General features: G+C 41.4%; 2 protein-coding genes across 7 annotated transcripts in view; one reads left to right on the forward strand and one right to left on the reverse strand.

Annotated features, from left to right (window-relative positions):
* Positions 1–24,661, forward strand: part of MCTP2 (multiple C2 and transmembrane domain containing 2) — a 262,809-nt gene that overhangs the window by 65,828 nt on the left and 172,320 nt on the right. For all 6 annotated transcript variants that reach the window (XM_055364239.2, XM_063698858.1, XM_055364238.2 and 3 more), the window contains exons 3-4: positions 16,770–16,832; positions 18,015–18,123. In XM_055364239.2, coding sequence (XP_055220214.2) covers positions 16,770–16,832; positions 18,015–18,123 — 172 coding nt within the window. The remainder of the gene's footprint in view (positions 1–16,769; positions 16,833–18,014; positions 18,124–24,661) is intronic.
* LOC134757346 (cold shock domain-containing protein E1-like) lies at positions 11,283–14,459 on the reverse strand. The gene is made up of 2 exons (XM_063699109.1): positions 14,417–14,459; positions 11,283–12,474 (listed from the first exon to the last, which is right to left on the reverse strand). Exons 1-2 carry the CDS (start codon positions 14,457–14,459, stop codon positions 11,423–11,425), a joined length of 1,095 nt encoding a protein of 364 aa, XP_063555179.1. The 3' UTR covers positions 11,283–11,422.

The raw sequence follows: 24,661 nt of genomic DNA on the forward strand, positions 1-24,661 counted from the left end.
TTTCTCCCTCTCTCCCCGTCTCCCTCTCTCTTCCCCCTCCCCCCTCCCTCTCTCTCTTCCCCCCTCCCCCTCCCTCTCTCTCCCCCTCCCCCCTCTTTCTCTCTCTCTCCCTCCCTCTCCCTCTCTCCCTCTGCCTCTCTCCCTCTCCCTCTCCCTCTCTCCCTCTCCCTCTCTCCCTCTCTCCCTCCCTTTCTCCCTCCCCCTCCCCCTTCCCCTTCCCCTTCCCTTGGAAAATTTGGTTAGGAGTTATTTTCGTGGTTAGCTCAGATGGGGAGAATGTTGTTTACAAGAATTTAAATTAATGCAGTATTGATTGCACCCAGTGTTCCCATTAGTTTTAGGGTTGACCTCTGTGTATTTTAAAGCTATTACAAATAACTCTTCCAGAATACTTTAAGACATTAAAAGCCATATTGGGTGAATTCTGTTTTATCTGTCTCCTGGCAAAGAAATTAAGTACCTAACTTTTCCTGGAATTTTTTTTTAAGTGTATGTTTGTGTCTCTCACTACACCATTGCCCAGTCATACCTGTAGAAAAACCATGCATATTATTACTCCTAAGAAGCATATGAATGTATGTCCCCCTTTGACTGCCTTAGGATTTGAACTTCCTTCTATTTTACACCTGTGTGTGCACTCACCTGTGAACAAGCATTCTTTTAAAAAAAGTTAACAAAACTTTAGTATTTCAATACAATTAATTAACCAAATATAATGATGACACAAATATTTTATTTCAAGGGTGAATATAATTTAAATTCAATCCCCAGGTTACCAAATCATGATTTAAGTGACTGATGTAATTAGTTGTTTTTAAAAAGTCTTTCATTACTGACACTGAAGTAGGTATCCATGTTGAAGTAAGGGGTTAATTTTTCTGCATTCCAGGTTAGTGTTACAATTGCCTAGAAAACTGGTTGTTTAACTTGGATTTTTAGTTTCACTTTTAGAAACAAAACTCATTGCTTATTCCATGTATCAGGGTTTCACCGGGGAAGGGATCATGGATGTTTGGAGGATATCATGGCCATATTCGTTAGCAAGCATTCCTATATTAAGACACCATTACCCATAAATGACTTTAACTATTTTTTTATTTGGCATTACATTTTATAAAACCCATTTTGTAAACCTTTTTTGACTTTTTAGTTATTTATGAATTTGAAATACATGTTTCTTTTAAACAAAATGCAAATGAAGTAGATTATTAAATCAGGTCAGTATAAGGAAGGTAACCTGTTGAATTATATAATAAAGTTAATCTTTGTCTTTTTTTTCCTGACCAGAAAATACAAGTGGGCTTCTTGGCTTTGATATGCTAACATTTTCATACTCAGAAGGAATTTTTTTGAAGCGACTGCTGTTAAACGATTTAGAACTTTTATTGTCATGGCCGGGCACGGTGGCTCATGCCTGTAATCCCAGTACTTTGGGAGACCGAGGTGGGTGGATCACGAGGTCAGGAGATTGAGACCATCCTAGCTAACACGGTGAAACCCCATCTCTACTAAAAATACAAAAAAATTAGCCGGGCGTGGTGGCGGGCACCTGTAGTCCCAGCTACTTGGGAGGATGAGGCAGGAGAATGGCATGAACGCGGGAGGTAGAACTTGCAGTGAGCCAAGATCGCGCCACTGCACTCCAGCCTGGGTGACAGAGTGAGACTCTGTCTCAAAAAAAAAAAAAAAAAAAAAAAGAACTTTTATTGTCTTTGTTGATTAAACAGAAATATCTGAATGCTACTCTAGGCCAGGCAGTGTGAAAGTTGCTATTGGAAATAGAGATGGGTAAGAAAGTGCCTCTGTCCTCCAACTATGATTTTTTGGGAGATCTTACAAGCAGAGCATAAGAGGCTACTGGATATCAGAGCTGTTGTTGCAAAATGTTTCAGCCTGGTCTCCTGGCAGCTCACTGGAAGGAGGGGATCAGTGTGTGGAAAATGAGGGCATGTTATCTGTGAAGCAGTGTCCAAGTTGGCACAGAGGATAGTGTGCTTGCCAGGTGAGGAAAGCTGGTGATCACAGGCCTGAAGTGTGGATGGGTGCTGTTGGGGGTGATGAGTGTTTTGCTCTACCTGGATTGGAGGCACTGGGAGCTTTGTGGTGTGATGTGTGTCTGGAAGGGTGTGGGCTGGTCCATGATAGTAGATGTGGGGTTGTTGGGTTGGCTATTTTATCTTCTCCAGGCTAAATGCAGAAAGCTTAGAATAGGCAGATTCCTTCCAGAATAGGTTATTCTGGATCATTTGATTTTTCCCTTTTAACGCAACCGTTTTTTTAACCTTTGTTCTCAAAAATGAATCCTTTGCTCCTCTTTTTCTGACCTAGAAAGTACAAAACAAAGACCAAGACTGATTCTACCGTTCAGGGTTGAGGTTCTCTCTACTTGAGTGCCGTTGATTTGCTGGGTGGCATGCTTGCAGAGGACGGAAGGACAGGAGTGCAGCTGATCAGACCCCTAGGATCCCTTGCGGTCTGGTTCTGCCCACCCAGCTCCCTCCTCACTGGCTCCTCCCCTCAGTCCTGCCTGTTTGAGTTGGGCCTGTCCCACTACCCAGTCTGAGTTCCAAAACTGAAGAACCTGGAGTCTGATGTTTAAGGCCCTGTCCCACTACCAGTTTATCACATGGTACAGAAGAGGGGCTTCCTTACTTATCTTCTCCACTAGGCTGTGTTAATTTGGAGGGTTGGCATGGCTGGGGAGACACCTTTGTCTTTGTTTTCTAAGCGTCTAGCTTCATGCCTTGTGCATAGCACATAACGTATGCTCAGCTGATATTTGTTTAATACAAAAACGATGATAGCAACGTGTGCATTCAGGTTACTTGGGTATTTGTTTGTGTTTTCCCTGTGAGTTTTCTTTAGTTTATGATTTTATTAAAATCATCTGTGGTTTTTGAAAAAATACTCAATTTTATTTTATATGATAATTGAAATTAGAGTTTTAGGCAGGTGTAAACTTTTTAGCTGAAATTTGATATTGATTTTAACTCTGAATTTATCATTTCTGCTTTTTTTTTTTTTTTAAACAAAGAGGGAATTCCTGCAGAATTCATTTCACCTGAGAGTTTGGGAATTGGTTCCTCTGAGTTTTAGATATGGCTTATCTGTTTCTTCCTAGTTAATAGCTGGTGGCTTTCTATACCTTGTGTGGAATGAGGAAGAAATGAAGAAGAAGGAAGGAGTTGACATGTGGCAAGCCTGGTGTACAGCAAGGACAATCAGATTTTTGTCCAGTGTTCTCAGTTTAACTTACTTTGTTTTTAGCTTTCCAGAGGGGTCAGGCAAGGAGTGAGCATCTGTGGCCTGAGGGATCCCTAGGGGTTTGCCTCTTCTGTTGTGTACCAGTGCTGCTCTGGTGCCAGTTGAGATAAGTGGGGAGGTTACTCTGAGCAGGGTGGTCAGGAAAGGCTTGAAGAGAACTCCTTTTGAGAATTAGTAAGACTCAGATACGCAGAGAGTAAGACTGTGGCAGTGGGACAGGACCCCAAATATCAGCAATGCCTGAATTCTGCAGTCACCTCCAGGCCCACCAGCATCAGCAAAGAAAGTGAAATGTTAGTTTACTGTTACGGGGAAATGGAATGATGGGGCAAAAGAGGAAAGTAAGCATGAGGGGCAAGGAAGAAGGAATGTGAAAAACAGGACAGGCAGAGCCTAAAATATTGCAAATGCCAAATCCAGCTGTAAAACCAAAAGGTGAGAACATACGCTTAGAAGAAAGGATACATCCGTGGAAGAGGATTTAGCCAGACTCTCTCTTGAGCTCCGGATCCACACCCTACTGGATGTCTCATAGGAACCTGGTTTCGACTTGTTTTGACAGAATTCAGTCTCCCTGAAGAACCACCTCAAACATAGACCATGATTTCCTGGCAATATCACCATTATTCACCTAGTTGTTCAAGCCAAACACCTGTGAATAATGGTAGTCTCTTACTTTCCCTGCTTTTCATGTTTGTGGGGTCTTTTGTCATCTCACATGTTTCCTCCTCTCTTACCTATCATATTAGTCCATTTTCATGCTACTGATAGACATAACAAGACTGGGCAAATTACAAAAGAAAGAGGTTTCATATGGACGACTTACAGTTCCACATGGCTGGGGAGGTCTCACAATCATGGCAGAAGGCAAGGAGGAGCAAGTCATGTCTTACATGGATGGCAGCCAGCAAAGGGAGAGAGCATGGACAAGGAAACTCCCTGTATTAGGGTTCTCTAGAGGGGCAGAACTAATGGAATATATATATATAGTTTATATGTTTATATACATATAGTTTATATATATATATTTTATATATATATATATATATACACTTCTGTCTAGAGGGACAGAACTAATGGAATATATATTATATATATGTATGTTTATTAAATATTATCTCACATGATCACACGGTCCCACAATAGGCCATCTACAGGCTGAGGAGCAAGCAGTCCAGGTTCCAAAACTGAAGAATTTGGATTTGGATGTTTGAGGGCAGGAAGCATCCAGCACGGGAGAAAGGTGTAGGCTGGGAGGCTAGGCCAGTCTGTTTTCACATTTTTCTGCCTGCTTATATTCTAGCCGCACTGGCAGCTGATTAGATGTGCCCACCCAGATTAAGGGTGGGTCTGCCTTTCCCAGCCCACTGACTCAAATGTTAATCTCTTTTAGCAACACCCTCACAGACACACCCAGGATCAATATTTTATATCCTTCAGTCTAATCAAGTTGACACTCAGTATTAACTATCACACTCCCCGTCATAAAACCATCAGATCTCATGAGACCCATTCACTATCACGAGAACAGCATGGGAAAGAGCCGCCCCGTGGTTCAGTCATCTCCCATGGGTCCCTCCCACAACATGTGGGAATTATGAGAGCTACAAGATGAGATTTGGGTGGGGACACGGAGCAAACTTACCTCATATTCATTATGTTCTACTGAAATCCTTCCCATACATCAAGGCCTAGTGGAAACCTTCCTTCTCTGTGGTGCTTTTTCCAACTCTGCGATGAGTATAATCAGCCTGACTTCATTTTCATAGCATGTCACTTTCACTCTGACTGAGCACTAACCTCAATCTGTTCTGTGGAGAAATCTGTAGAGAGAAGAAGGGATTGCAATAGGAAGAGGAGGTAGAAAGGGGAAGACAAATTGGTCCTGGGCAAGGGCATCACTGAGTAAGTTCTTGAGAAAGTCGGCATGCTCTAAGACATGTACTAACTGTCCAGTGGTCATCTAGCTCAGAGGACTGACTCATGATAACCAGATGGTCATGAGTCTGAGCTACAAATGACAATCACAACTAATTTGCCATGAGAATTAAATACTTTGAAGACTCTAGGCCAGATGTGGTGGCTCATGCCTGTAATCCCAGCACTTTGGGAGGCTAACATGGGTGGATCACTTGAGGTCAGAAGGTCAAGACCAGCCTTGCCAATGTGGTAAAATCCTGTCTCTACTAAAAATATAAAAATTAGCTAGGCATGGTGGCACATGCCTGTGGTCCCAGCTACTGAGGAGGCTGAGGCGTGAGAATCGCTTGAACCCAGGAGGCAGAGGTTGCAGTGGGCTGTGATTGTGCCCATGCACTCCAGCAAGGGTGACAGGGCAAGATGCCATCTCAAAAAAAATAATAAAAAGTAAAGACTCTAATGTTCTTTTGATGTAAACAGCTCATTCTTCATTTTTATCAAATCACACAGAAAGTCACATCATAATCAATGTCTACTTCATTAACCTGTTAGGGGAAATTATTATCTCAGGGCCTGGAAACACTTGAAATGCATTTCCTCCCCACAGTCAGCCTTTAGGAGAAGTCACATGAGAATCGGGAAAATTGGTGCAGGGATCGGCACACTGCAGGGAGAATGCATGGGCTCCATGCTGAATGGCATTTCATACACCATCCATCTCACAATGGGTACTGAGCCACAAATTAGAACTTGACATACTCACACTTTGTCTACTAGGGCCACCTTTATCCATCTCTGTGAGCCCATTTAGTCCAGGAAGCCTGGATTTTAAAGTCCGTCCTTCTGAACAAGTCCAAACTTTTATTGAGGCTTCCTGGCATGACCTCTCCCTTTTTCTGATTGACACGTTATTTCATTAATTGTATGTTATCACTTCATTAATTGTAAGGCTGATATCTTATCATGGTGGCCTGGCACCTATATTGTGTCCTTTAGGTGACTTTGTATGTCTGGGTGCTGACGGATAAAGAGTCATTGCTTGGATTGAATTGTGTCCCCCAGACCAAGTTCTTATGTTGAATCCCTAACCTTTACATGACTGTATTGAAGATATGGCCTTTAGGAGGCGATTAAAGATAAGTGAGGTCAGAAGCATGGAGCCCTGATCCAATGGAACTGGTGTCCTTATACAAGAGAAAGAGACACCAGAGGTCTCTCATTCCCCACCGTGTGAGGACACAGTGAGAATGGAGTCATCTGCAAGGCAGGAAGTGGGTTTCTGTTGTTTAAGCCACCTAGTAAGTGGTATTTTGTTATAGTCGCATGAGCTGACTAACTCTGTGATCTTAACAGTTTTAGCCTCAGAGGACGATCTCATTGCTCTTGTCACCAAGACTTGTGGCTAAAGAGGAGGTGAGAGCACCATAGTCTACTGCCACATACCAATACCTCCACACACATACACACACATGCGGATATACATATATATATATATATGTATGGGAGTGTATATATGTACCTTTTTATAGGTGTGTGTGTATACACACATAGCTGTTTAGAAGTCAGTCTCTCTTGTTAGAGTATAAGCTCTTGAAGAGTAGAAATGTCATTTTTCTTCTTCTCCCGGCCTTTCTGCAAACCTTGCTTATATGGTATGCATGTATATTGATTCATATTATCACTGCTGTTGACTTTCCAGCCACTGCCAAAGGCTTGAAAAGCCATAAGAAATTTAGTTGTGCTGGGGAAGGGTGATACATGGAGGCCCTACGTGGGTAGGGCCCTAAAGAAAGGAGTTTCTAAGCGTCAGACGAAATGTGAAGAAGCTAAAGTTAAGGGAACTCAGAGGGAGAGGAGCTTATTTTTTTATTTTTTTCTTCTTATCTAGTTTTTTTCTCCTCATTTTCTCCTCTAGTCAGCACTCTCCTAGTACTTACTTTACAAGACGCTTTTAACATGCATTGTAAAATCAGCTAAGTATTTAGAAAATGCATATGGTCTATTCTGGTTCTTGCCGTAGGTATTGATGGTGAAATTGGGATTAGACACAGACACTGAAAAAAAAGACCAGCAATACCAACCAGTCTCTACTCAGTGCTAGATAACCAGTTGAGATGAGTGGGGAGGTTACTCTGAGCAGGGTGGTCAGGAAAGGCTTGAAGAGAACTCCTTTTGAGAATTAGTAAGATTTAGATAGGCAGAGAATAATACAGATTAGTTAAGTTTGTCTGTGGGGCTAGAAAAATATGAAGGTCTTAGCCCAGTACCTGCCAGCCGCAAGCACCTAACAAGTGCTTACTGCCATGATTATGGTTGTATTCATTAGTGATGTTTATAATTATTTTTAACATTGCTTATTTTTCAGAATGACATGGAGGTTTGGGGAATTTTAGTGACTTGCTTAATGTCATCCAGCTAGTAAGTGTCAGAGACAGGATCTAACTCCGGGATTGTCTGAATCCTGGGACTGTGCACAGAACTGTGGGTATAACCTGAGTTTGGAAGTACAATTCTGCAAATGGGAGAGCTCAGATCTGGAGATAAAAAAAAGTTGATCACAAAAGGAAGACATTTATTTTTCTGTGTCCACTGTGTCCTTTTAAACACAAGGATAATTATCAAGATTGAATGGGCTCATTGTCATGGTCAATAGCTAATAATTATGAATGAAAGGATCATTCCGCCTTTCCCATAATCCATGTAATTCCACAATGGGGTATGTCCTTCCCTGACATTTCATTTGGCAGTTGGAGTTGTGAATAACTAGCTTTGGCATGCACTTACGTGGGTGAGTTGAGTGATTTAGAGAAGTTCCCCGTTGAGATATTTCCAGAAATGGCTTGGCAACTGCATAGCTTCAGGTTAGTGATCACAGAGAAGCAGAGTGAGAAACCACAGAGGAGAGGAAACGACCTCCAGGTTGCAAAATTAAACAAGTGTGTCAGTTTCTCTACACTTGAATGACATCATTTTTACTATTTTTGTGTGATCTCGAAAGTCGTACCTCAATATGTGATGGTGTGTCAGAGAGGCAGGTGTGTCAGCTACATCCCAGGGTCCATCATGGGCTCGGTCTTGCTGTTCTTCTTCCTTCCCTTCGCACCTGTTGAACGCCTGCTTTGTGCTGATGCAGATCCAGACACTAGGGACACAGTAGTCAACAAAATAGAAAAAAGTCACCTTCCTCATGGAGTTTCCACTAGGAAAGGTGGCAAGCTATAGATATAATCAGAACATAAAGTGTCATGGAGAGAAAGAAAGCAGAGTAGGTGCTGGGGGGGAGGTGTTATCATTTTGTACAGAGTCGTCAGGAAGGACCTCTTCCGAGAAGATAACCTTCACACAAAGATATGGAGGAGGTGAGGAAGTGGGTTGTGTGCATAGCTAGAGAAAAGCCTTCCAGAAAAAGAGAACAGCAAGCATAAAGGCCCCGGGTAGCAGGAGTGTCCCTGATGTTTCAGGAAGAGCAAGGAAGCAGTGAGGCTGGAGAGGAGGCAGTGAGGCAGCAATGGGAGGAGATAGCAGAGAAGTGAACAGAAGCCACATCATGTAGGGCGTTCCTATCTTGCCAGGCAACTCTAGCTGCTTAGTGCACTGAATGAGCGGGATGCACAGGAACCCCATGGGCTCAATGCTGCATCACTCATAGGGCAGAAGGAATCGTTGGCACACGGGCAGTGCTTGCTGTGCCTGCTGTAGACACTGGGTATAGCAGTAAGTCCAAGCTTTGCCTTGGACAAAAGGTATGGAGAAATGGTGCACAGGCTGATGGGCTGTGGGCAGAGGGAAAATGGCACTGTCCCGAGGCTTCGTCAGCCAGTCTCTGACTTTGTCCTGGTCAGTTTCGGTGGAGAATGTTGGAGGGAGCTAAGAAAGGGACTCAGATTGCTCACCACCTTCATCAAGTTCTTTTGATCCCCACTTCCCAAACACATAGGCTGTTTTATGACTATTACTAATATAATTCATAATAATAATAATAAATAGAATAGCAACACCAATCTAATGCTACTTACTGAGGGTTTATGTGTAAGGAACTCTGCTAATTTCTACATAAATATTATCAGACCACATCTATTTGGTTTCCTCTATATACAAAGAGTCCTCGCACAGTGTCTGTCTGAGAAAAGCCTTTCAGTAAATACCCTCTGAGTGATTTAATTATTCTAACAACCTATAAGAATCTGTTTTGATCCATTGAGAGATGTTCCCATGTCTTGAATTTTAGGTATATTTTTCAAGGACAGAAAGCTAGAAAGTAGCAGAGGTGGCACTCAAATCCAGGTCTTTTGGACTCCAGAGCCTTGTTCACTACCATGTACAGCTGCCTCCCGGTCAGGCGAGGTGTGCTGTTTTGGGATTCTCCTGGCGCAGCTGTGGTACAGGGAAAAGAGCAGCGTACCCAGGTCACTCAGGGGAAGCCCAACCTAGAGTGCTCTCCAGGGCCGAACTCTCCAGCTTTCCTGTGATGGCCATTTAGCCTCCTGGCTCTGCTTTCCTCTTTGCCAATTGGGGAGACTAATGACAGCCTGTGGACTTGTTTTAAGAAGTTACAAGGAGCATAAATTTTACATTAGAAAGTGCTCAGTGATGTACAAGCAACCATTTTTTAAAGTATCTCCTGTTAATAAACATGCAAAAAACTTATGGCAGGTCAGTGGACAAATATTACTAAATATGCAGAGTTTTAGAGCATTTCAACAGGGGTTGATAAACTTTTTTTTTTTTAGAAAGGGCCAGAGCTTTGTGGGCCACAGGCCTCTGTCACAGCTACTCAAGGTGAGGTCACATGACATTAGCCATAGACAACACAAGAACAAGTAGACAGCGGTGTATTTCAATCAAACTTTATTTGTAAAAGCAAGCGGCGGGCTGGATTTGTCTCATGGGATGTAATTTACTGACTGTTTTATACCATCATATGCTTGAGCAAGGTATATGGACACACACACACGATTCATATTTTGCTATTAGATTAGACAGTCAATACAGCAGGGAAATCACTTTTAGAGACCAATCTTGGAGATGAGAGAGAATTAAATTTATACACCTTGATTGTATGATCCATAACCTCCTGAAAAGTGGTGCAAAAAAATAAGAACAGACTTGGCCGTTTAGTAGGCTTGATTGTCTTCTGAATACACCTTCCAGTTTTGACCTCTCATTGCCATGTAGCTCACTTTTCATCCTATCACTGTGTCCAGTTGCTGCTTCATGGTTAGTGGAGCCGTCTGATTCCTTTTGCTTATTTTGTAACTTCCTTTGTCCTCCATGTATTTGTGTTTGTGACTCCTATATTCTTAAATATACATATTCTAGATAGATAAGATATGGGTTATAGATTAAATATGCAGTATGTATACATTTATATACTTTAATGGGGCAGTTTTTAAAGAGAATACTATTGATTTGTTCAGCCAAATTTTTACTCTTATTTAGCTTTTCTGGATGTGGGTTTATGTTTTCTTCCTCTGAAATGTAAACAAACAGTGACTGCTTACCTAATTTTTAATTTGGCTTCCTGTGTGTGCCTCATAGTAAGACCCTTCAGACAGCCACATGGGAGATAGTATTTGTACAGGATCACGTTTAGTGTATATTGAAAGGAAAATGTTGTTTATTCACAACAGTTTCTTGCCCTCAATCTCAAAGTCCTTGGTGACTAGAGAAGATTTTCTTTTTAAAATAATTGGTCTGCCATTCCAGTATCTCCCCATATCCTGCCGAATTTTAATATATTTGCATTCTTATGGAAGGAAAATCCACATCTAAAGGGAATGCAAAGTATATATTACCTTCCCATAAATTTCAGTTTAGCAAGGCAGAATGGAAATATCAATGCAAACTTGCTTTTATTTAAAAAAAACACAAATGAAAAACACTTACCTGAAAGGCAGCAGTGAGAGCTATGCAAGGGAAGACTAATCTCGTAATAGTGCTCATTCCAAGATGTTAATGCTGTGTTTCTGAATGCTAGTATGTAATTAGACAGTTTTGTCATATTGAGACTTATTAGCTTTGACAATATTTAAAATTATTTCTCTTTTTTTTTATGGTTTTCTTAAATTTATTTATTTTTTTAAACATAACACGAGGAAGGTGTTAAAACTGGTGTAATAGCTCAATAGAATAAGTATTCCAGATTTCGGGAGGGATGAAGAGGGAGATATTCAGAACCCTTCACCAGATTCCCCCCAACTTGATCATAGTGGATTAATGGTGTGCTTTGTGGATGTGGTTAGTCAATGATACCAGCTTGACAGATCTTTCTTTCTGCACCAAACCCCATTGAGTTATCTGGTCCCCTTGGCTGACGAAGAACCATTAGGCGAGGAGCACTGGCATCATCAAGAGTGATATTCTTCAAGCGATTGACCAACCGATCAGGTCGAGGAGCTGCAACAGCCTTGGGGCCCTCACAGACTCGCCAAACATTACAGGCGCTGCACTTGCCAGTGCGCTGATTAAGAATCACTGAGAACTCCACCTCATCTCCTGCCTGTAGCTCAATGCCATCCTGAACTTCTTTCACATGGAAAAAGAGCTTCTTGCTATCTCCTACTTCATAGTTAATGAAGCCAAACTGATCTTTCACACATTCCACTGTGGCCCTGCGCAGGGGTGTGATGTTGTAAGCCATAGTTTGTGCATTTTGGCCCAGGACACACAATTGGAACTTGACGCTCTCCCCTTTCTGCAGGCAATCCCCTTTGTTGGCCATCCCAACGATGCCAAATGGATAGACCTCACCTTTCATATCGCCGTCCTCCACAATCTCAATCATTCCTTGGTACTCAGTCTGTGTTGGATCAACACTCCTCAGGGGGCGAATTACTTTGCCAGAGCAAATGGTGGGATCAGCTTCCTCAGTAATGCCATTCACTGAGTGTGTTTTGTTCACTTTTTCTGCACTGACTTTGTTGCCTTTGCCTTTGGACAAGCTATACTCGACCATGTACCCCAGTTCCAGGCTATCAACATCACCAGAGAACTCACTGTAATAGAGAAAGATTTCCTTATCATGATTGGCTGTTTCAATAAATCCAAAATTATCCTTCAGAGTTGCCACATAACCCAAGAGCCTCTTGGAGTTAGAATTACGACCTAAAAGTCGCACACAAGTTGCAACCTGCTGTCCAGGCCTCTGTTTGTCACTAATACTAAATTCAACCTTATCTCCTATTTGAGGAGAAGTAGATCCTTCCACATCCTTGGCTTGAAAAGCAATAGTCAGTTTCACCCCGCAGTCATCATAAGCAATAATGCCATCCTCAGCCTCCTTCTCTTTGCCTTAAAAAAAAAAAATAAATAAAATAAATAAATAAATAAAATAAAATTATTTCTCTTCCTGAGTATGTACTTGTACAAAATTTGTTTGAAATGTTAAAATGATGCTTATTAGGTAAACAATCAATAGATAGTACATCCCTAGGATGGAATACTACTCAGCAATAAAAAAGAATGATGCGGATGACAACCTTTATGGATTTCGAAGGCATTAAGTTGGGTAAAAGATTCCAGTCTCAAACATTTAAATACTGTATGATTCCAATGATATGATATTCTAGAAAAGATAAAACTATATGATGAAAATATACAATTACTTGTCATGGTTCTAGAGTTGGAAGATTTGACCACAGATGGGGGTCAAAGTGGAATATCACAGAGGCATTTTTTGGGTGGTAGAACTGTTCTATTATTATGATTGTGGTGGGGGTTATACAGATATATACAGGTGTTTAAAACTATGGCAATGTACACATGGAAAATGTCAATTTTACAGTGTGTTAATTTTTTTAAGTAAATTTTTTTTAAAAAGGCCAAGCATAGTAGCTCATATCTGTAATTCTAGTGCTTTGTAGGAGGCCAAGGTGGGAAGATCGCTTAAGGCCAGGAGATGGAGACCAGCCTGGGCTGGTGTGTGACAATTATGGTGGCTGTGAGAAGGCGTCTCTACAAAAATAAATTTTGTAAGAAAATTTCTAAAATAAATAAAACTATTTTATTATAAAATAATATTTTATAACATAATATATAATACTACAACATATATCTATTTTAAAATTTTTATATTCTAAAATATTTATAAAATAAAACAAAACTTAGCCAAGTGTGATGGTGTGCACTTGTAATCTCAGCTACTCAGGAGGCCGAGGCAGGAGGATGGCTTAAAGTTCCAGGAGGTCGAGGCTGCAGTGAGCTGTGAACATGTCAGTGCACTCCAGCCTGGGTGACAGAGGGAGACCTTGTCTCAAAAACAAACAAACAAACAAAAACAAAAATCTAAGGCAATCCACAGTGCTTGGTTACATTTATTGGGAACTTTCTTTTTTTTTTTTTATTTTTGAGATGGAGTCTCACTCTGTTGCCCAGCCTGGAGTACAGTGATATGATCTTGGCTCACTGCAACCTCCACATCCTGGGTTCAGGTGACTCTCCTGCCTCAGCCTCCTGAGAAACTGGGATGACAGGTGCACGCCACCACACCCGGCTAATTTTTGTATTTTTATTGGAGATGGGGGGGTTTGCCATGTTGGCCAGGCTGGTCTCGAACTCCTGACCTCAGGTGATCCGCCCACCTTGGCCTCCCAAAGTGCTGGGATTACAGGCATGAGCCACTACACTCAGCCTAGGAACATTTTTTAAAAATCTCATAATATTGGTATTCTGGGGTATTCCTGATGAAATAAATATTAATTCTGCTCTTTTTAATGAAAAAGTAAGTTACTGATGTAGTTTCTAGGTTTATAAAGCAGGTGAAAATAATGCAACTTCTACTCAACGAATAATACCACAGGCACTATGCAAGAGTGTGGGGGAATATCCAAAGTTATGTGTCCCCCAGCGGCTGTAACTCCATCGTCCTGTGCATACGGAACATTTTGCTGTTCTTTATGGTAATCACTTTCCTATCTTGGTGTTTATATATGGTGTGTGACAGTTACGGTGGCTGTGGGAACCATAACTTTAAGTTCTGTGACTTTTCTGTGAGTAAAACCAGCCATAATGTTGAATTAATGTCATTGCTCACATTGAATTTCCTTGTTGTTATAAGTGGAAGACTTATCACATATTTGAATAAAAGCTCTGTTTTCATTTTTGATAACATGTAAATGATGGTGGTTAGGTGGATTAATTTTGTCATTTAATTAACATCATCATTCAGTACAGTGAGGCCAACTTGGGAGAATATATATGGTCCAGTCTGAGGGGTGATACGGTTTAATCATACCTCTGTCCACTCCTCCACTTGAAAGGAGAAGATACAAGACCATCATTATCCTTGGCTAATGACACAACACTTTAATCAAAAGTGTTATTATCCACTTTAGTGGATCCCAATAGTTTTGTGGAATTATCTTCAAAATGGGATTGGTTAGGTAGAGCATTGATTCAATTAATAGAACTGGATACCATAGCATGTGATTTTTCAGGCTTCAGAGCATCAGCACCGTTTACTTTTGGCTCTGCATGTGAAAGCATGGTTATTGATGCTGGAAATCAGGCAGAATGATTGCATTTGATTGCATTATTGGGAAATGATAGTGTATGGTATAAAACGCATACAAATAAATCTACTGATATTGGGAAAATCAGTAAGTTGAATAAGGTTCTGATTATTGTCATAAAGTGGACTTCAGAGAGTACTGCCCAACTCACCTGGGGGTCCTTTTATACATAACACATGCAGGAGATACCAATAACTAAGGGAGAGGTTGTTTGGCAAAGGACCTGTAGCCTCTTTTCTTGTCCGTCATCAAGCCACATTGAGAGTTAGGGCTGTCTTCCTGCCTAGGCAGTGGTGGTACTTCCTGGGTCAGAGGCATATAGTGGCTACAGTGCCAGGGCCCTAGAAAAACTTGTGTCTGAAATCACTCTTGATCCTGCGCGAATTAACCTGAACTGAACACAGTGTATTCACAGTCTAGGGACATTAAACCTGGGACTGATGGGGAGAGAGGCAAGGGTAAGAACCGCAGATTACAAGAACCTTAGGGCCTCTGTCCTAGCCCCATGAGGCTCCATGCCTTCTTGTACTCAGGGCTCGTTTCTGCCCAGTTGCAGCCTTTCTCAATGTCACTGCATGCAGAGGCAGTGGGCCAGAAAGCCCGTCCTTGTTTGCAGCTCCTCACCGTTTCTCGTGGGTGCTGAAGATTTGCCCCCTGGTCTGGATGTTTTGTTGCTTCTTGAAGCTGCACTGGACAGAGCGAATGTGTGTCTCGGAAGGTAGCCTGCCATCAAGCTGGATGTCTGAGTCATATCCAGGTGGGCACTGGTGGTCACTGTGCATGGAAAGGACAAATGTCATCAGTGCCCCTACCCGCAGTGGCTCATGGTTTCCTAAGCATTGTCTCCAGGGCTGCCTCTCATCTCCAAATTGGCCCATAGCAATGAAGTTATCCAGTCATCTTTGGAGGGGAAATTCTGTGTTTTTCATTGACGCAATCAGTCCTGGCTAATGTGCCAAACAGGAATATCCTCAAATTGCTGGGAGGCCAATTGCCCATGTGCCCCCTCCACTCTGCCTCTCATTGCAGGCAGCTGTCCTCACATTCAGCCCAGAAACTCTGTTAAAGTTCCAGAAACAGATAAAATCTCCTTTGTGCCTATAAAAGCTGACACAACTGAGGAATCTGTGCCCCATACTAACTACTGCATGATGCAGGTGTCATTGCCCTGTGGACTCATTTCCTGGGTACGAGAAGCATTTTAAAATTGGGAAACATAGGGGCCGGGCATGGTGGCTCACGCCTGTAATCCCAGCACTTTGGGAGGGTGAGGCAGGCAGATCACGAGGTCGGGAGTCCGAGACCAGCCTGGCCAATATGGTGAAACCCTATCTGTACTAAAAATACAAAAATTATCCAGGCGTTGTTACAGGTGCCTGTAGTCCCAGCTACTCGGGAGGCTGAGGCAGGAGAATCACTTGAACTCAGGAGGTGGAGGTTGCAGTGAGCCGAGATCATGCCATTGCACTCCAGCCTGGGCGACAGAGTGAGACTCTGTCTAAAAAAAAAAAAACAAAAACTGGGAAACATAGACACCTCTCATTCTGAGGTCATCTGTTCAGAATTTGCATTTCCCGGTTTTGGTTTGGCGATTGATCAGTTGCTAGCCCCATGAAGGTATGGCTAGAGGAAGGTCTGTCAGATCACACTTTGAAACGTTTCCTTCCGAATGGATGTGCTCAGTTCTCTGGATCCTGAGCTGCTCATTTCACATCGGAGGCTGGGGGCCGGGCTGGCCCACTTGGGAGGGATCTGGCACAGTGGCTCTGCTGCCCCACTGCTTTCTCTGGGAACAAAGCTATTTGCATGCTAAACATGTGGGTGAACTAGGGATGCCATGTGGCCCAGCAGGGGCGTGCAGTTCCTCTTATCCAGTGACTTAGGCGGCAGAGGACACAGCTAGGTTGACACCACTGAATCCACGTCTCCTTGCCACACAAACAGGAAGGCGGCCCTCACTGAAGCTGCATATGCAAATATCAGATTTCCAAAGGGAAAGACCTGATAGAGGGTATCTTCCTGAGTCGGTATGAATTTGCTTTTGTAAAGCAGATTTTTTTTTCTTTTTCTTTGCAGAAGCTATGTGGAAGCAGTGACCTGAATGCTTCTATGACATCTCAGCATTTTGAAGAACAATCTGTGAGTGGCATTCCTTAAAAAGAAACATTAAATGTTGTAGATATTTCTCATCAAATGTTTGGGTTTGTATTTTTTTTGCCTCTTTTATTGCTAAAAAAAAAAAAAAAATGCCAAACCGTATCCACTTACAAAACCAGGCCTTGCAAATTTTGCCTGGAGGAGATTAATTCAGTGTCTATTGATTTGTCAGACTGGGATAGATTCTTCTAAAAATACAGAGTAACTATGAAATTGAGTGAGATAGTAAGGCAGATAAAGCCATTTTGAAGTGCTTTGAAACTTTCAAAAGAAGGCTGTCAAGGGTGGCTTAGCCACAAGATCGATTAATTGAATGTCCAATAAGTGAATGATAAATGATTTTATTTGCCCTTTCCCTTTAAGGACAGTCAAAAGTTTGAAATGGCTCAAAAATTTAATTGGGCTCATGTAATACCTATTCAAAAACAGACTTGAGTTCTGCAATATGGCCCACAGGAGTTGATGCATTTCTGGAGGAGGAAGTGACTGAGTTGCGGGGAGGTGAGATTGTGAGGATTAGAGTAAGAGACACTAAGAGTGGGTGCCAGAGAATGAAAGAGAAGGGTGGAAAAGCCGGGAGAGCACTGGACAGAGACAATGTCCTTTGGGGACCCAGGGAAGAGCATGTGTCAGTTGGACATGTGGGCTTGCGGGGGGATCAGCTGAGTGCCTAGAACTGAAATTTTACTACACATGGAGGTCTACAGAGGTGATGGGGGTTGGTGGGAAGGGTGGAGAACAGGACGGGTCATCTTACATCTGAACTTGGAAGCGGGGACACATGTTCTTGGGAGCCAGGCCTGCAGCTGCACTTCTTCCTCCTGTTGCCTCTCTTGGGGCTCTACTCTGAGTTTTATAACAAGGGATCCTGCAGTAATTTAATGAGGGTATTTCAGAGGTTGGTTATCTAATTCTTGGAAGGCTAACCTTGCAAAGATGTAATCATATTTGCTTCTGAATTCTGATAAAATCCCACTGGAGGAAATGTAAGGGACTTTTTAATAAAGCAGGGTAACCAAGTTGTCATAGTGAGGAGGAGTTGGGGATGACAGTTGATCATCATAGTGGCCTTTCTTTTTTGCCTCCAAAATCAAGAAGTATTTCTGAAATTCTCTTGCTTGGGCCCAAGACATACTGTCTTAACTGCCTTCTCCATCTGTGCAGGTACCGGGGGAAGCCAGTGATGGCTTGAGTAACCTCCCCAGCCCTTTTGCATACCTCCTCACCATACACCTGAAGGAAGGCCGGAACCTGGTTGTCCGAGATCGCTGTGGTAAGACCTGGGTCTGTTATGGTGGGTGTAGCCTGGAAACTTCTTTCTCTCTGTCCTTGTATCAGTATTGTCAGTCAGGCTTTGACATCACAGCATGGTTTAGGGTAGACAGTAGCTCAAATCTAAGTCTCTCCAGGTATAAGACATTTGCAGTGAATCATTTAAACACACTAAACCTTACTATTCTTCTTTATTATTAGGTTAATGATACGAATCATCACATGAAGTTGTTTTAGAATGGAATGAGATAACTCTGATAGCTTTACGCCTGGCATATGGCAACTGTTCAAGAAAATGTTTCCTCAATCCTACTTTAATTATTCATGAGAAAAATATGAGCCCATCCTTAGTATAAGGTCATCAGATGTACACATTGACAGAAATGCCTTTGAAACTATCTCCCTTCTGCTTTGAAATCTCACTGGACTCCCTCTAATAGCTAGTGTCTTCCTGTGATTGTTTTATCTTTTACAAGTCTCTGTACCTAGCCATAAATACATACCTGTATATTTTTAAATGTACAGGTCTTCAAAATTGACCATGCTTTTTCCAGGTACATATATTGCCTTTCTTTTAAATACTATGTATTATTTAATGTATAATTATGTACATTATGTATAATGTATAATGTTTTGTTTATCTATTTCTCTACTGATGGTAGCTGTTTTTTTCCTTCTGTCTTTGCACTATAAATGATGCAGTAATGAACATATTGTGTATGCTTCTGTGCACAGATAAGGCTAAACCTTATATTAAAATGGCATGTGTTTAAGAGCAGACAGTGGAGCTAGACTACCTGGGCTCAGATCTTGGCTTCTGCATTCATTGCTGTTGGATCTGAGAAATGTTGCTTGACCACTTGATGCCTTGGGTTGTTTATTTGTAAAACAAGGATAGTAAGATTAACCTACCTTATAGGCTGTTGGGAAGATGGCAGGCATTAACTTATATAATGTCCCGTTTTCAATTGAGTGTTTTCTTCTAAATTTTTATAATTCTCCATAATTTTCAGCATTGACATTAGTTATATATTGCAAATATTTTTCTCCCGGTCTGTTGCTTATCCTTAATTGTATGGCCTCTTTTGTCCTTTAGAAGTTTTTCATTTCATTGTAGGCAAATATATCTGTTTTTTTCTTTATGATATTTATTTATTTATTTGGTTTAGTAGCTGAGGCCTTTTTATTCTAAAGAGTTCTTTTTCTTGCTTCGGTTCTTGGACAGTTTCTCCTGTTGCTTCCTCTCTATTCTGTTTTGGAACATCTTTTCAATAAAGGAAGGGTCTATTGACTCTTTGGTCTGTCTTCTATGTCTCTTAGGTTTTCTTTTTCATTTTTCCCATGACTTTTTCCTCTCGGGAAGAATTCTTCAGCTTGATCTTCAGCTTGCTCATTTTCTTGTCAGTTGTTTACATTGTACTGTTCTGTTTACCGATTGTTATGTTTTTCATTTTCATAACCTATTTTGTTTGACAATCCCATCCCTTTTTGAGAATATTAAGTATTCATTTAAAATATCCTGCTTGCTGCTCTATTTCTTGGATATCAGTTTAATGTATTGACTGTCTCCCATTTAGGACATTATTTTCTTTTACATGTTTGATTCTCTGGAGCAGTTTGCTTATCGTTTTATTTGTGTGTTTCTCTTCCCCCATCTGTGGATGTTATTTTTGCTTACTATGTCCTGCAGTTGGTGATGATGAGGAGAGCCGGGGCATGCTGCAGGACAGGGTGAGCTGGTAGTTCAGGCTAGTTCTTCCCATTCCTCCTGGTTATCACCTGCCACTTAAAGCTTTTCTCTCTGCATACGCCTGTGCTATCTGCTTCTGCTTATTTTCAGGTGCCTTTGCTGGGCATTGCTCAGCCTCAAGGCATAGGACAGTGCTGGCCCATCCAGCTCTCTTTTTGTGCTGAACCCACCAGTCACACTGAGCTGCACTGGCCATCTTACCTGCTGCCTCCAAGCCTGGAGCATTCGTGGTTCACCTGCCATACACCCTTCCACCCTCCTACCCTCCCACTCCACCACTACCCAGAAACATCTTTGCTGTGACTCTCTACTGCTCATGTCTTGATATGGATTCTTCCATGAACTGATCTCATGTGGCTTTCATCTTTCAGAACTGTATGAAGTATGTCCTTTTTTTCTTAATCAAAATTTCTCTTCTCGCTCTCTCTTGCTCATGTTTTCTCAGATGTAGCATTTTAAAATAGTGAAAAAATTATTGCCTACTTGTTGGTAAATAGTTTTTTTTAATCAAAGTCATAATTTTTTACCTATCAAGTGTATCCCTTCTCATTTCTATTATTATTATAAATGTATCTATTTTTACAACTGCATCTCTTGTGTTCTTTTTAATGACTTGGGGCAGATAGCATTTTATGCCTGAAATAATATCTGAAAGATGTAATCATAAACCAGTGTAGGGGTGCCTCCCACAAATATCCTGATTCTTGCCTTGATCTGGCACAGTGTCCAGTGGTTACTTTTGTCAAAAATGATTATCAAATTCATTTTGTAACCATTTCTCTGGCGAGTAGAAGAGTGTTCTAGAGAGTGTGTATTTTACATTACTAGGAAGAAAATGTTCTCAAGCTACATGTCCTGTTTTACATTTATGGAATTTCTTCAACAAAAAAAATTTTTTTTTTGAGACGGAGTCTAGCTCTGTCGCCCAGGCTGGAGTGCAGTGGCACAATCTTAGCTCAGTGCAACCTCCGCCTCCTGGGTTCAAGCAATTCTCCTGCCTCAGCCTCCCGAATAGCTGGGATTACAGGCACGCACCACCATGTCCAGCTAATTTTTGTATTTTTAGTAGAGACGGAGTTTTGCCAGGCTGGTCTCAAACTGCTGACCTTGTGATCTGCCCACCTTGGCTTTCCAAAGTGCTAGGATTACAGGTGTGAGCCACCACACCCGGCCAATAGTTTTTAAGTTTAGGGATATATACAGGCCCTGGACCTCTTCTGTTGGCCAGCTACTCCTTTTCTAGCTTTCTCCATTTTTTTCTAGTTCTTTCTCCCTCACTGCTGTCAGGCAATACTATACTTCTCTATCAAACTGATGCAGTTACAGCAGATTCCGAGTAGATGGTCAGTACACTGATTAGATGATGAAGCCATTGCACACATTGGAAAATGATACAATAGGGCTTGTGTGCACTTGCTCCATATCTTGCTGTTTCAAGACCAAAGTCTGCTCAAACCCCAGCCATTGTCATCTCTCTCTGCAGAGTTTCATCACAGTCAAAACATCATGTGAGAATTTGGCTTTTATTTTGTGCAAACCTAATGTAATCCAAATGTAAATACCTAATAAGGAGTCTAGGTCATAAACTGTGCTGTTTCAGTCCCCATTTCTTTTGAAACCAGTAGTAATTGTTCTTGTTTTTTTTTTTTTTTTCTTTCATTTTGGGGATGCTTCATTGTTATCTGTTAAGAAAATACCCCACTCTTTCAACATTTTTTATTTCATTTTTTATACCTTGGGGATGCCTTCCTATGCTCTGACTATGTTAATTTCTGTTTGATTATCACGAGTATTAAGTTAGTGATGAAGGTATGATCTTGAGCCTGCTCAGGGCAAGACAGCATTTGAGTGTCTACTGTGGGTTCAAGAAGGGGTCCTCATTACTAATACATGTGCTCCCTCACTCCTGCCTCCTTTGCCTAGGAACAACGTCACTTATCAATACAGCATTATTTTCTACAAAACCCAACCCAGACTCAGAAGTTTTATCTAACACGATCCTTTGGACCAATAGTTCTCAAAGTTGAATGAGCCTCAGAAGAGTCTTAGGAACTAATGAAAATGCACATCTCTGAGCCCCGCACACAGACTCTCTGATTCTGTGTGTCTGGGGTGGGGCCTGGGAATTTGCATTTCTAACAAGTTCCCAGGTAAGGCTGATGCTGCTGGCCCGGGAACCACACTTTGAGAACCTTTGCTCTAGGCAGTCCCTGTCACAGGTGGGTGTCGGCACATGAGAAGAAACCCATGCTTCTCCTTAGAGGTAGAGTTTCAACTCTTAATTATGTTAGCCAGACATTGTATTTTCCTGGGGCTTTTTCTCATTATCTGTTTGCTGTCTATCATTGGTCTCAGCTTTACTTAATTTGTATTCTTGGAATATAATTTAATTTAGTATTAACCCAATTAAAACAGGTTTAAGAAACTGTGTGATATGCTAAAGTACTAACTATAAAATGTTTTTGGCTTATCTATGCATTTACAATATTTAGTCTTTACAACGTGTTCCCCAATGCTGTAGATACTAAACCAATAGCTTATTGTTGCAACAGGAAGTATCTTTCAATACAGACTCAGATGGCACTTCTCCTATGCAGTCTTTTATGTTTCTCACAGGCATAAGCTCTGTCTCACCTCAATCTTACAAGATTTTACCTTTATAAAACATACACCTTTATCCTTAATTGGGTAAATGACTGATCTGCTCTATTACAATCTTAGTGCTGTATTAGGAGGAAGAATAGTTTATTAATCTGTTTTTTTTTTTTTGAGTTAGAGTCTCGCTCTGTCGCCCAGGCTGGAGTGCGGTGGCACAGACTCGGCTCACTGCAAGCTCCACCTCCTGGGTTCATGCCATTCTCCTGTCTCAGCCTCCTGAGTAGCTGGGACTACAGGCACCCGCCACCACGCCCGGCTAATTTTTGTATTTTTAGTAGAGACAGGGTTTCACCGTGTTAGCCAGGATGGTCTCGATCTCCTGACCTTGTGATCCACCCGCCTCGGCCTCCCAAAGTGCTGGGATTACGGGTGTGAGCCACTGCGCCTGGCCCTAGTTTATTAATCTTTGTATGCCCTCCTGTGCTATAACTGATGGTTTATACACAGAATATTTTTAATAAATTTTAGTTCTTCGTTGAAGAAATCCAACTTCAGTGCTGGACTTAAGGAGCATTGAGGCCTGTTATACAAGGGAAAGTACCTTTGCAGAATGAACAGGATTAAGTCACTTACTCCCTTATTCAACAAGCATGTCTTGGGTTTCCTCAATGAAATGGGCACTACACTGGTGTTCTTCTGGGGCTTGGTGATGAAAGTCAGCAAAAAGGATTTATATGATTTCAGAGATGAAGATGACTTTCATACAGGTCACCTGGTCCAGCTGCTGATTTAATGGAAGCTTTAATTCAGGAAATGGAAGCACAAAAATGGAATGATTTATCGAGGGTCATTTTGGGAGGCAAGATTCAGAGCAGACTGGGTGGCTCAGTGGGACAAGAAGAGGATTTGGATTTGGTCTACTGCTTGGCTTTGTGACCTCCCTGTACAACTTACATAACCTCTCTAAAATGGGTGTGATGTACCTTGCCTCATAATGTGATTGTAAGGACTGAAAAAAGTAAAACAATATGGATGAGGCTGGGGTACAAAATGTTAAGTAAAATAAATCAGAAACAAGACAAATATCCCATATTCTGACTCACGTGTGAGCTGGAAAGTTGATCCGTGGAGACAGAGAGGAGAATGCTTACTACCAGAGGCTGGGAAGGGTGGGAATGGGGAAAATGAAGAAGGGTTGGTTAAGGGGTACAAAAATACAGTACAAAGGATAAGTTATAGTGTTCAATGGCTCAGTAGGGTGACTATACTTAATAATAATTTATTGTATATTTCAAAATAGAAGAGAAGATTTGGAATATTCCCAACACAAAGAAATGATGTGTTTGAGGGATGCATATTTCAATTAGGCTGATTTGATCATTACACATTGTATGCATGTATCAAAATATTACGTGTACCCCATAAATATGTACTATTATTATGTATTAATAAAGACGTATAGATGACATAGTGGCCTACATTTAGAAAACAGGCAATAGATATGTTGTTATAGTAATTAATGAATAATCATAATGCAAGTTGGCCATGTTCTTGACTCCCAGTACAGAACTCATTGCTGTGTTCCATGTCAGCTCCCCCGTCATTGAATTAGATGCTTGGTCCTTAACCTGTGTCAGTTTGCCAATTTCTCTGTGCTCTCTCTATGATCTGTCTTTAGCATAGGGTTTTTAAAATACAGCTAATCAATAAACAATGCAGGAGGTTAGGGGTGCCAACCCCTCATGCAGTCAGAAATCCACATATAACTTTCGAATTCCCCAAAACACAACCACTAGTGGCCTACTGTTGACCAGAAGCCTTGCTGATAACATTAAACAGCCCATTGGCATATATTTTGTATATGTATTATATACTGTATTCTTATAATAAGGTAAGCTAGAGAAAAAGTGTTAAGAAAATCATAAAAGAGAGAAAGTAGATTTACTACTATTCATTAAGTGAAAGTGGATCATCATAAAAGCCTTCACCCTCATTGTCTTCACATCCAGTTGGCTGAGGAGGAGGTGAAAGACCAGGGTTTGGTCTTGCTGTCTCAGGAGATGCAGAGGAGACAAAAATTCTGTATAAGTGAACCCTTGCAGTTGTTCAAATGCGTGTTTTCAAGAGCCAACTGTATTTTATTTTCCTATGTGGAATCATGTATTTAATTTTAAGTAAAAAACACGGATCT

The sequence above is a fragment of the Gorilla gorilla genome, chromosome 16, assembly GCF_029281585.2.
Source record: "Gorilla gorilla gorilla isolate KB3781 chromosome 16, NHGRI_mGorGor1-v2.1_pri, whole genome shotgun sequence".
NCBI classification, from domain to species: domain Eukaryota; kingdom Metazoa; phylum Chordata; class Mammalia; order Primates; family Hominidae; genus Gorilla; species Gorilla gorilla.

Bases quoted from the DNA above. Each gene is read 5' to 3' on its own strand.
- LOC134757346 (XM_063699109.1), bottom strand. From the start codon at position 14,459: ATGGTCTTGTATCTTCTCCTTTCAAGTGGAGGAGTGGACAGAG. The intron at 12,475-14,416 runs GTATGATTAAAC...TTTTTTTTTAAG, and splicing joins AAGTGGAGGAGTGGACAGAG to GCAAAGAGAAGGAGGCTGAG.